This window comes from Bidens hawaiensis, unplaced genomic scaffold (genome assembly GCF_021521415.1).
Source record: "Bidens hawaiensis isolate Kalapana, Puna unplaced genomic scaffold, B.hawaiensis_p1.1 tig00074753_1, whole genome shotgun sequence".
Lineage (NCBI taxonomy): Eukaryota > Viridiplantae > Streptophyta > Magnoliopsida > Asterales > Asteraceae > Bidens > Bidens hawaiensis.
This window is the reverse complement of record NW_027502967.1, coordinates 4,333-16,577: the sequence shown is the minus strand read 5'-3', so window position 1 is coordinate 16,577 and position 12,245 is coordinate 4,333. Positions and strand designations below refer to the sequence as shown.

At 40.6% G+C, this 12,245-nt stretch overlaps 1 protein-coding gene across 1 annotated transcript; it reads right to left on the bottom strand.

Annotated features, from left to right (window-relative positions):
- Window positions 1–7,125: 7,125 nt before the first annotated feature.
- LOC143606421 (zinc finger CCCH domain-containing protein 3-like) lies at window positions 7,126–9,995 on the bottom strand. Its single transcript, XM_077082193.1, has 7 exons — window positions 9,738–9,995; window positions 9,385–9,542; window positions 9,271–9,324; window positions 8,979–9,095; window positions 8,658–8,909; window positions 8,343–8,582; window positions 7,126–7,629 (listed from the first exon to the last, which is right to left on the bottom strand). The coding sequence occupies exons 1-7, from the start codon at window positions 9,814–9,816 to the stop codon at window positions 7,339–7,341; spliced, it is 1,191 nt and encodes a 396-aa protein (XP_076938308.1). The 5' UTR covers window positions 9,817–9,995; the 3' UTR covers window positions 7,126–7,338.
- Window positions 9,996–12,245: the final 2,250 nt, after the last annotated feature.

Below are 12,245 nucleotides of genomic sequence, written 5' to 3'. Positions count from 1 at the left end.
GACACTGCAAAACACAAAAAGCAGTTAGGAAAAGATGATATAAAAAAAAAGGAGGCCAATAGAACCCTACGCACCTGTAGGGTCAACAACAGGCCGATAGCCGCCAAACCCATCACCTGAACCCAAGGGAAATCCGTCCAAGAGATCAGGTAGATGGGAAGGAGGCAGAGGTTGGCGAGAAGCCCCATGCATACCTGAAGGATCGGCCGTCGTTGCCGATGACGGAGGAGGCATGGTGAAGGCCGCCGCGGTAGTAGAAACCAACGGAGGTGAACTCACTGTAGGTGAACTCACAACCGTGGTCGCCGCTGCGGAGTCCGCAGAAAAAGTAACCTCCGGCTCAGTGAAAGATGCGGTAAATATGGCACTGACAGCCGACGGTGATGTCATCACAGCTGGAACAGTTGGCTCAACGGAGTGAGCAACTGAACCATCGGAAGCAGGCGCAGGCGCAGCCGCCTGGGTCGTCGCCTCAGGTAGGCTGACCAAGCCTACCGTCATGGGTCCGGAGGTACTCCTTCCCGCTTCACCCTGGAATGCGGTAGCATCCACGCCTGCACAAAGAAAAGTATTAATGATGGAATGCTATGAAGTTAAAAATAAAGTTTGTACTTACGGGTTTTCTTGAGCCTGAAAGTGCGGACAGGCGGGGATGAACCCGATGGAGCCGGCCTCTTCACGCCGCTCACCGTTGTCATCCTGGGCTCTCCGGAGGTGACAGTCGTCGCAGCCTCCGGAGCAGTGGTCTTATCACCACCGGGGTTCCCCGCCACCTCCTCGCTCTCGGTCTCTGAATCAGACCGAGGCACCGGATCGGCAGTGGAGGCCACCTTCTCCTTCCCCTTCCCGCCGGCAGCCTTCTTCTTCCGCACCAACGAAGGACCATCTGCGGATTCCTCATCAGAACACAAGATTAGAGGAATTCCAGCAGAGGTTTCAACATTGAGGGGTCGAGGGTTGAATAACGCCTTACCTGGCCGCCTGGCGCTCAGGATCTCGTGGCCTGGCGGGTAGACCTCCACGAACCGATCCGCCGTCTGTGCAAGGATGGGCAACTCGTTCTCATCTAGAGCACGAGTACCCATCCGAGCGGGACTATCAGCCTCCCGCGGATACAGGAGCGACTGCAAGTCGTTCCTCTCTGAAATAAAAGACAAACAGTTAGAAGACAAACCTATATAAACAAAGAAGACAGAGCGTACCGTAAGGGACAGAGTTCAAACCGTATTCAAGGACGATCGGGATCTTTTGCGCATCCGCATCCTTCCACACCCGGCTCATCCCGAGCATCACCATCCCGGACTCCACAAAGCGGTAAACCGGAGATTGAACTCGGGATATCTTTGAGAACCATTCCGCCTCCTGGCAGTTGGAGGCGTGAAGGCTGGGGAGTGCTTGCCAATTCTTGAACTTCATGGCAAGGGGGATGGCGCGAGCGGAGATAAAAAAGAACTCCCGCTTCCATGAACGAAGACTGTGCTCGGTTGCGCAAATCTTCAAACCCTTGATCCGGATTATCAGAGTATACCACCCCTGGATGCACCTCCAAGAGTAGAAGGTCATCAGGAGGTCGACGAAGGGCTCAACGCCCAGAATCCGGCACACCCACTCGAAGTGGCGAATCTTCGCGATCGCCATCGGGTGCACCTCGGTCAGGTGTACACCGTGCCTCTCTAGGACACGGTACACAAACTTTGTCAAAGGGAACCTAAGATTCCCATAGACAAAGAATGCGGCATATACCCCGATCTTGCCTCTGGGGGCATCATACACCGTCTGATGAGGTTCAGGAAACTCAGGCTCGAGAGACTCGAGCATGAACTTCCTGACGATGTACTGATATAGATCGACAGGCAGAGCACACTAGCACTCGCCAGCAGTACTCTTGTCATCCTTGTCGGACGTGGATGACAGGTCCTGGGCTGTAGCCTCAAGATCGTGAACAGAAGACATCTTGCAGGTATGAAAAGGAGAACGATTTCAAGAGAATGCTCGACTGAAAAGGAGAGTATTCGCCGAAAGTCGTTTTGAAGATGAAGAGTGAAAGTGTGGATTAGAAATGACCCTCTCCCCCTTTATATACTAATCGCAATTAATGCGATGAATTTAATGCGGAAGAGAGAGAAATCGCAGGTGCAATGAAACTATGACACGTGGCAAAAAGCAAGCTGGCAACAGCTGTTGAAAGGACGCGTGCCAGTAATTTCGCGGCCACGCGCCCGAAAATTCGCGCCCACGCGCCTGAAAAAGCGCCTGGAATGACCATATACTGTCACGTCGCCATAACTTCCTGCACGTCCTGACACTGTCAGAAGAAACCGTCGGACGACGTTTCAATAGTTTGGACTGTTCTTATCCTTTCACCAACTCTTCGAATTTCAAAATTTCAAAAAGATTCAAAAGCGGGAAAATACCCCTTACCTTGGCAACCAAGTAACTATAAGACAGGTGCGAGTAAAGTGTTAAGGCAAAACCCTTCACATACTTAGCACCCGCAGGGAATTGACGCCAGGAATACCTTGGAAGTAAAGTAACCATAAGACGAGTGCGGGTACAGTGTCAAGGCAAAACCCTTCACATACTTAGCACTCCGTAGGGAATTCAAACCAAGAAGGATCTTCTGGGCCATGCTTGCGGAAACGGGAATAACATCCCCGCATGGCGGGAACGTCAACAACTATATTGTTTGAAACTCCAAGATGGAATTGGTGGTTTTAACATAATTGATCACTATGTTGAAAACTACCAAAACCCCATGGAGAATTCACACAAGTGGGACTCAACGCTCCTGACTTGCGAGGAGGTTACAGACCTACCCGCTTCATACCCAAAGATCAAGCAGAAAAGTCGGGAATTTCTGCGTGACATTAGGAGAACCGCGGGAAGAATCCCCACGGAAAACCTTAAAACTAAAAACCCTTTTTAAAACCCCTTGCTAGTCCAAAAGTTCACCTCACTTATTAATAATTCATGAGAAGAACATTGGACTGGGGGGACTTGAAGAGGTAGGTCCCAGCAGAGCTCAGTTGGACCCGCAAGACTCACCTTGAACAGGGACGTCTGCGCAACGACCAACTGCTTCTGCAGGACCCACCATGCTCAGAGAAGACCTTACGCGCAGTACGCCAGCTGTACCCGCAGGGAAAGCCTCCCAATGGTGAAGTACCCCGCTTGTTCCCGCAGTTGCGGATACAAGCCATCAGGGAAGGCTACCCGCACTGATAGCAAGGCTACACGCACAAGGCACTATTGCTACTTCAGTAGTCACCTGAAGGAATGAGCAAGGAGGGAATACTCCCGCCCAAATGAGCCAGTCCGTATGCTTCTGGAAGATCTTTTGTACTATACCTACCAAGGTATGGGCAAAACAGACGATCTAACCAGAGCAGCCCATGAACCAATCACAGGGTGACAGCTCACCGACAACAGTACGAGGAGGAGCACCCTCTAGTACTGTTTGTCACTATTAGCCGCTGCCTACTCACCAACCCTTACTATGGGACGTGCGCAGCCTACAGTTGGTGGAACAGTGCATATCTGACAGTAAAGGAACGGTATACAGCCGACCTTGTCACTGACGGCCGCAGCCTATCCACCAACCAGCATGGCTTGTGCGTAGCCCACTGTTGGTAGAACAGGAATACTATTCAGCCGGCTGTACCTTCTAGGAAACCTACATTCGGCTATAAATACTCCAACACCTTGGAATGGTAAGGACATCATCTGATATCTCATTATCTTCTCTAGCAATCTCTTAATATACACTTATATTCAGAGCAATCTAGTCTGATTCTCACGCCGGAGGGTGGTCACAAGGAGGAACCCCCCCCCCCCTTCTCAGTGACGAGCTTACGGTGTCTGTTTTGCAGGTCACCTGAAGAACAACTTTCTTTGCTGGACCTCATCCTCGTGGGAAACATTACTTAACCCCCAGATTATCCGTAATCTGCCGGGGTCACTTAGTGTTTCTTCAGGAATGGAGAAAACAAAACCGGCATTATTTTTGGGTGGTGAACTTATTTTATTGTTTATTATTGTTATTATTGCGGTGTGGTGTGACGGGTGAATGGACCAAATTGCCTTTGGCTGTGTTTATATGGTTGAATTTGTTTTCTTTTATCTTTTTATTCATTTTTTCTGGCTTGGGGTTAAGATTGTAATTTTGTTCTTATCCTTTTGCAATCCGAAGGGTCTTTTCTTTTGTTTCACATTCGTGTTTTTCTATTGGCTGAAGAGGTCCCTTGTACTTGTGTTTTATGCAAATCTTAACCTCGAATGACATATTACATAGTTTAAGAAAGATGTTTTCCAAAATAGGGATCATCATATAGTACCGGATATGGTTGTAAAAATCGCGTCTAGGCGTCGAGTAGTCTTCGAGTAATCCCCACCTAGGCCGAGTTCTCGGTGAGCCATCTCGAGTACTCTCTGACTAAGGCCGAGTACTCACTGATTTTCGTCGGCCGCCTAGGGTCCGCCTAACTATTTTTGCAACCATGGTATCGGATACCAAGTTTTTGGGAAAAACGGGATCGAAATTTTGGGGATCGGTACTGTTCGGTACCAATATTGGTATTTATCAAACTTTTGCATACGGTACCATACCAAACCAAGCATTTTCGATACCAATATCAAGTTTTGGGAAAATCAAAATGAGTACCAATCGGTAGCGAGCTCATCCTATACATGAACAGATGGGAGCAGGCGATAGTGATGACCTCCATCATCCCCCCCCCCCCCCCCCGGGCGGTATTTTCAGTTTGATAGACCATCATTGAAATCATATATAACAAAGGAGATTGAGGTATGTTACTCAACTTTTAAAATTCCTTTAGAATTTTAACATTTGAGTGACTTATGAAAGGATGGTTGAATTTCATAGGCTTATGGAAGTTATTGGAACGAATTTCAATTTGAGTTTCTTTATGACCACCCAACGCTTTTTGACGAAATTAATTCTACTTTTGATTTCATACAAATTTTGCGAATCAAACATGAAGAAATGCACCTAAGCTGAAAATATGCTTAAACAATCTTGACTTACCTAGATAATCTTGCCTCTCAAGCCATGACAATAGTCTTTTAATATCAACTATACACATTTAGATTTAGTTATACTAACAACCTTTAGAGTAACCGGTAGCCTTTTTTAATAGTGTTTGGTTTTTTAGTTGTTTACTTGTTTACATATGTTGGTTGAAGAAATCCATGTGGGTTTATAGGTTGTATTATACTTCAAATATTTGGACTTCATTATTTGTATGGAAAATCATAATGCATTTTTTGTATGTGTTGTTTTGTAAATTCACCCTTTTCAATTCTAAGCAAATTTTACAAAAGAAATTGCGTTCGGAGTTAAATTAGGAGGCAAATCAACTTCATATTTTAGCGGGAAACAACTTTTTGACAATAGCCTCAATTACTAACACTATTGGTTCAAGTTGTAAGTATATTATAATATGTTTTATTATCTTGATTCAATATCATATATTTGTCGGAATCATGTAATCAAATGTTTCTTTATTTCTAATAACCAAACTAAAAACGAATTCATAAAAATTATAAGATGAAGAAGACGAATAAGGATGAAGCCTAAGAATAACAAAAAAAAAAAAAAAAGATTAATGACTACATTGTTGATTGTTGTGCTTTAATAACCAATCAAGACTCTTTTTATAGCCCAACCATATAATCAATTTTAAAGATTGAATCCTTGATTGAAGTAATTGAGAGCTTGGAGATTGAAGCTGAGAAGGAAAGACTTGTAGGGATTCCCGACCGTTGGAAGTGTTGATTGAAGGCAGCGAGCCGACCTAAACTAGCCAACGAACCAGGAAGACTAGCCTATGAATCCGGTTTGAAAAGCCCATGAAGATAAGGGGGGTCGTTGAATGAATAGCCGAAACATGAGGGAAAAAAAAAGTTAACATTAGAAATAAATACACGACGGACGATTAAAATGGAAATTGGAGGAAAATTTTAACATATAAACACTTCAAAATACTCTGAAAATGATGATCATGGAGAATATTAGCGTTCACGCCATAAAGTCTTAGATGAGACAGATCTTAAAACGAGTTATAGTGTGTAAACCACCAACAACCTTATACTTTTGGCTACAATAAATGAATGAACAACAATCACCTAGACCACTCATCCTCCGAAGATCTATCCATGCCAGTTAAGATACTATACTAATACTTAAGACATTAATGTTTTACGTAGGGTAATCATGGGCCATCATAACATGGATTAAACTTTAAAGAAATTTTATAAAAAATTGAAGTGTATAAGTCTAAGATAATGTAGTTAGATCCACATCATATAAGACAGACGAGACATGATAACCAATCCTTATCTTAAGGGCCGATACCCTCCCCTATGTAAGCGTTTTTATTTTTTATAAAACGAGTTTACATAACAAAAAAAAAACGAGTGATAGAAATATGTCATCACAAGAACATAACCAGTGATTCAAGTGATATGGCTTTACCTCATTTTTTACTTTTAAACACTAGACAAAGCATTTTTCTATCCGGGCGAGTTTGACTTGGAAGAGTAAAAAAATGACCAAAACCCAATTAATCAAATATTTTTATTTCATTACGAAAAAGGGCTTTGTTCCATTTCAAGTTTAATTAACACTCCCATTTAACTTATTTTCAATTTTTAAAAACTATTCATATGAGAAAAGTTCATTTATAAAAAAACACCATTTTTGCGGGAAACGTAGGTTTGATAAAAATATTTGTCGGTTATAACAACTTGGTTTGAACTGGTACAAGTGAGTATACAGTCCAGTTTTTGTCATATTTTGCGTTCGCTGTTTGATAGTTTTTGAAATGTAATTGTGCTTTTCTTTTGCCTTGGGTCGATCCACGATTGGATTCGATTTCAATCCATTGTTGGACACTTGGACTGACTCAATCATACGACTTTTCGTGCAAGTTGCAACTCAGATCAAGGCTCGAAAACACTTGTCCAACTGAAGAAGAGTCATTAGTTAACCTTGGACCTTAAAATTTACTAGTAATCAAAAATCAAATAAAACATAAATTTCGATCGTATTATTAAGTACGTACAGCGCAATTGTCTAAGTGCATCCATCATCTAGAAGTAAAAACATATTCAAAAACTGGCATCACATCACCACTCACAACATTACCAAAAATCATCCACAAAAACAAAACCAAAACAGTTCATACCGAATAAAATGGTATAACAATCGCAGCAAAATTCAAAACAACATCCATCACCTGCCTTTTATTCAGAACCAAAAACAAAACCTCTCCTCAAATTCATCTCTTAAAAACACCACTTAATCACATATGATCAGATTCATTCAGAATGTGGAAGGGTGGCACCATTTTCATGATCGTGTTGAGGTGAAGGGGACCGCGAGTGTGACTCTCCTCCTGGTGTTTTAGAACCACCTGCATTTTTTGATGATTTTGAAGGGGACGACACGGAAGAATGCTGAGCGTGGAACATGGATGGATCAATGATGGACATGGTAGGCAGAGTCATGCCATAGTTGTACGAATATCCCATCAAAGGGTGATCATATTTACAAGTTGGCCCATACTTGCACAATCCATAAAGACTGTAATAGGAACACACCGCTTGCCCCTGCATTTTGAGACCTTGTGTCAGTCTGGTTCGGTAACGGTAACGGGGTAGAGACATGCCAGGTCATGTGGGGTTGACCCACAGCCATCTGTTTGTCCACTTTTTAAAACTTCGAAAAATTTCACATAATAGTAACCAAGTTCACCATGTGTACTATTAAAAAAATTTACATAATAGTAACCAAGTCACTTTAATTTTTTTTTTTTTGTTTCTCTAAAGTCACGTCACTCAACTTTCATTAGTTGTGAAAATCTTGTATAACCTTTTTATAAATGTGAAGTTTTTTAAAATCAAGTGAGGCAAATGAAACATATATGTGTCTTAATTACTAATTAGTGATTATCTAGCAACAAACTAACAATAACTTGAAGTAGAAGGTAATAGCGAAGAAAAAGATTTACTAAATAATAACCAAGTTTCATAATTGATTATTTAAGTCAGATTGGAAAAAGTAATCACTAAATAGTAATCAAGATTCTTGTATGTTTCGTTTACCTTACTTAGTTTTAAGAAAATTTAATAATTATAAAAACTATACCAATATTGGTACGCCTAGAGAAAGTTAAGTGACTTTAAAGGAACAAAAAAAAAACGTTTGAGCGACCAATTAGGGAAATACAAATAAACCCAAATAGCACATTTGCAAGTCGAAAGTAGAACCTCCTCTAATAAACACCATGCGTTTAACAACTAACACGAATTGAGTAACTTACGGGTCTCAGAGGAAGGCCCAGTGGGCCCAGGGGACTAGCGGCCATTTGAGCTATCTTCTCTTTCGGATGATGATACTTACAGTCCGACCCGTATTTGCAGCCTCCAGTGTTCATAAAGTAACGACATTCCGGTTCACCGGGTCGCTCAGGCAGATTAGAACCAGATGTTAAAGCATAGCCCTGGTCAATGGAAACCGAACCACCAAACACACTTGGTGAAGTCACCGGGCTCAGACTTCCCTATAAATATAACACCATCATAATAACCACCACATCTATTTAATTTCTTGATTAGGAGTTTAACAATATACTTACCACATAAGTGCTCCAACCTTGTGTGGGCCCTATAGTTTGAGAATTAGGAAGCATAACTGGTAGGTAAGTCTGAGAATCAGAAACATATGTTGGTCTAGGCAACGACCAACCAGAAACACCGGACGAAGGTGCATGTGTTGATGCATATGGTACACCTCCCCCGTCCATTGACGGTTGCGGGTGATGGAACTTGCATGAAACTCCAAATTTACACGATCCAGTTCGTAAGTAATGAGGGCACGCCTTCTCTTCCTATTAACTCAACATTATTAAAACGTTGTTTGAAAAGAGTGGTTATTAAAACACAAATAATAATAATACCTGTCGCATAGGTAACCCGACCATGTTTAGCACAACCGGTCCAGCACCGTGCCTATCACGAGGATGATTGTATTTGCAGGTTGATCCATATTTGCAAGTACCCGTCTTTAGATAATACTGAAAATCGTAAAAAAGTTAACTTTTTTAATGATCTTGATGTGTACACTCTTATCTTTTCAAGGGAAAATGTAAACTTTATTAATTGTTTTAACTAAAGTTCATATTTTGCATACAAGATTAACCTTTTAGATAAAGATCACAACTAAATCCACAAAAGATATGAAGAACTTACAACACAATCCAGCTCTCCAACCCGTTCCGGAAGCTCGCCTCCGTTTTGATTAGCCTGTAAAATGATAAAAGTTACAAACTTTATGCATCAAACTGTGAAAACTATTATCTTTACCTGCACAATGTGGGTTGGATGATTAAACCTACAGCTATTTCCATAACCGCACATGCCAGTCCTTATATAAAATATACAATCGGGTTCACCGGGTCGGTCCGGATAACCCGCCACCTCTTCTTTCCCATCTGCTTGAATCCTCAACCTCCTTACAGCTTCTAAAATTCAACAACTTTTAATCAAATTTCAATCAATAGTCAAAAGCATCGTACGGACGATTAGAATTCACACACAAGGCACGAATAAACAGAGCAAAATTAGGCAAAACTCAACAATTGCATCAAATTGAAACAGAGTAACATTAATTACACACAAAACTTAATGCTTGCTTCGAAATAAAGCAATAATTGTACCTTCAATGTTATTAACAGACGGATTGGAAGACGAATTGGGTGCACCACCATTCCTCTGAACACGCCGATTATCCGGCATACCAATTTATTCTTATAATTATTACAACCCAGATTCAAATTTTACAATTTTATAAAAATCCCCTGTTTCCCCTGTTTTTCCTTTATTAAATTAATCAATCAAACTTCAAGACTCAATTTTAATTCAAAAAGATTGAAAACCCACGAATATTATGATCAAATTCACCGACCCTTTGAAAAAAATAGCTAAAATTGACGTTTGTTGATGATGATCAAGTGTTGAAAAATTAAAGAAACCCTAGAAATTTGATGAGTGAATGAATGAATATGATCCATGAATGTGATGAATAATGATAATAATAATATTCTTTCTTTACTTTTTCCATTTGGGTAATTTCCCACACTTTCTCTCTCTGAAATATTTTCTTGATGATTTTTAGTTTTGGATCTCCTCGAACAAGAATTTTGATTTTCATTAATATTATTATTATTTATAATATTTCTAATATAAAATAAATACGTTATTGTTTTTGGACTCGTGTACGAATGTGAAATATTGTCGAGTGTCAGTTGACTAAGGTGCTGTTTGTTTTTCAGAGGTAAAATGTCAGAAGACTGCGAAAACACATCTGCCAACATCTGTAGCAGAAGAGGTGGACCAAAACTCTGCAGTCTGCAACAAGAAGACTGTTTGTTTTTTAATAACTGCAGACTACCAAAACTATTCTAAATCTAATCTAATCTAATCTAATCTCATAAGACATATAACAAGTTAATGTTTGATATATTAGCTAGCATTCACAGTTCAAGTAACTTCAAAGCAATTATCTTTTCCACAAACTAACGCCTAACATAGCAACAATTATCAAGTAAAATCATGAAAATGTTTATAGCATAAAAATAACAATCAAAACACGTATTCATTACCACGAGACAAACAAACACACACTCTGGTTCAATAAGCCCTAACAATCACCAAAATCAATCAAAACATGTATTAACCACTACGAGATAGCATAATCTGGTTCAATAAACCCTAAAATCACCAAACTCAATAATAACAGAACCTACACACCAAACATCATTAGTAACAAAAGGTATGAAATTAAACCTGATATGGGGGAATAGAGGACGGCGGGGTTGCAGCGGTTGGGCGGCACTGGAGCAGTAGAGCGGCAGCGGCAGGTTGCGGCGGTGGGGCGGCAGCGTTGGAGCAGTGGAGAGATGGGGTTGCAGCGGTGGGAGAGTTGGGCGGCAGTGGAGCGACAGGTTGATAGTGGTTGAGTTGGGTGGCAGTGGAGAGGATGAGGGGATTAGGGTTTGGGAGTGTCTGATGGAATAAGAAAGATGGAAAGAAATTGGTTAGAAGAGGTGAGAAGTAACAATACCAACACTTCTGGGAGAAGAGGGCGCGCAGACGTTTTTTAATGAAACGTCTTTGGAAAAACAAACACACTGCAGAGCCCAACGTCTGCGCGCCCTCTTCTCAGTGCAGACAAAAGAGGTGAAGAAGTGCTTTTGAGGAAAAACAAACAGCACCTAAACACTCCTGTGAATCTAGAAGAGTGGGAGGTGGTACCCGAGGGTATTTCGGTAAATTCAGGTGAATGCTAGTAAAATGGTTTCGGAAATACTGAGAATATTTTGTCTTGTAGAAAATCGTCGCCGTTGAAAGGGCGGGAGAGTGGGTGGCGTGGAGGAGAAGGTTAGTGATCCTGGCCGTTGAGGTGTAATGGGGACAAGTGTCAGGAGATTAGTGACTTTAAAGGGTGTTGGCAGTCAAGTTTGTTGATGGGAAAGTCGTTGGAATAAAACAGTAGTAATTGTTTTCTTGTACAATTTTAATAAATGTTATATGAAGCATCAACCTATGTAGCAAATTTATGTATTTTGAAATTCAAAATACCAAATTTTATTAGTATTAGTTTTTGAACAACCATCGGAAAAAGTTTGGCTATTCGGATAACCCAATAGAAAAGAGAGAATACATATGTTCACAATTACAGACAGAGTTAGGTAGTTTAAGTTTATTATCTCCTGATATGGAAAAAACTTGTCGTCTAAAAACCTATTACGATAAAACCTGAATGGAATTGGATTCAAACTTGAGAGATATAGCCTCCATCCCAAACACTTTCAATTTAAAGTCTGTTGACAAAATACCAAAATTTATGAAGCGTATCAACAGAAGTAGAGAACTGGAAATTAAGGAATTATTATTATTATTATTATTATTATTATTATTATTATTATTGAATGGGAATAACTTTTAGAAAGGAGTTAGAGAAAAGTAATTTATAAAAAGGTTTGGAAACCATGTTGATTTTCTGTTGTTTACCACATGGTTTTTTTTATAGGTTAAAACCATTGATGTTTTAGTTTTAATTTTTTTTTATATATAACGGGTTAGCTAGGTAAAAAACAACTTGATTATTTTAGATATAGGAAAGGGTGTTTGATTAACCCATTTGAGCACTAGTCTGGTCATTC

Bases quoted from the DNA above. Each gene is read 5' to 3' on its own strand.
- LOC143606421 (XM_077082193.1), bottom strand. From the start codon at position 9,816: ATGCCGGATAATCGGCGTGTTCAGAGGAATGGTGGTGCACCCAATTCG. The intron at 9,543-9,737 runs GTACAATTATTG...GTTGAATTTTAG, and splicing joins GTCTGTTAATAACATTGAAG to AAGCTGTAAGGAGGTTGAGG. The intron at 8,583-8,657 runs GTAAGTATATTG...TTATATTTATAG, and splicing joins AAGGTTGGAGCACTTATGTG to GGAAGTCTGAGCCCGGTGAC.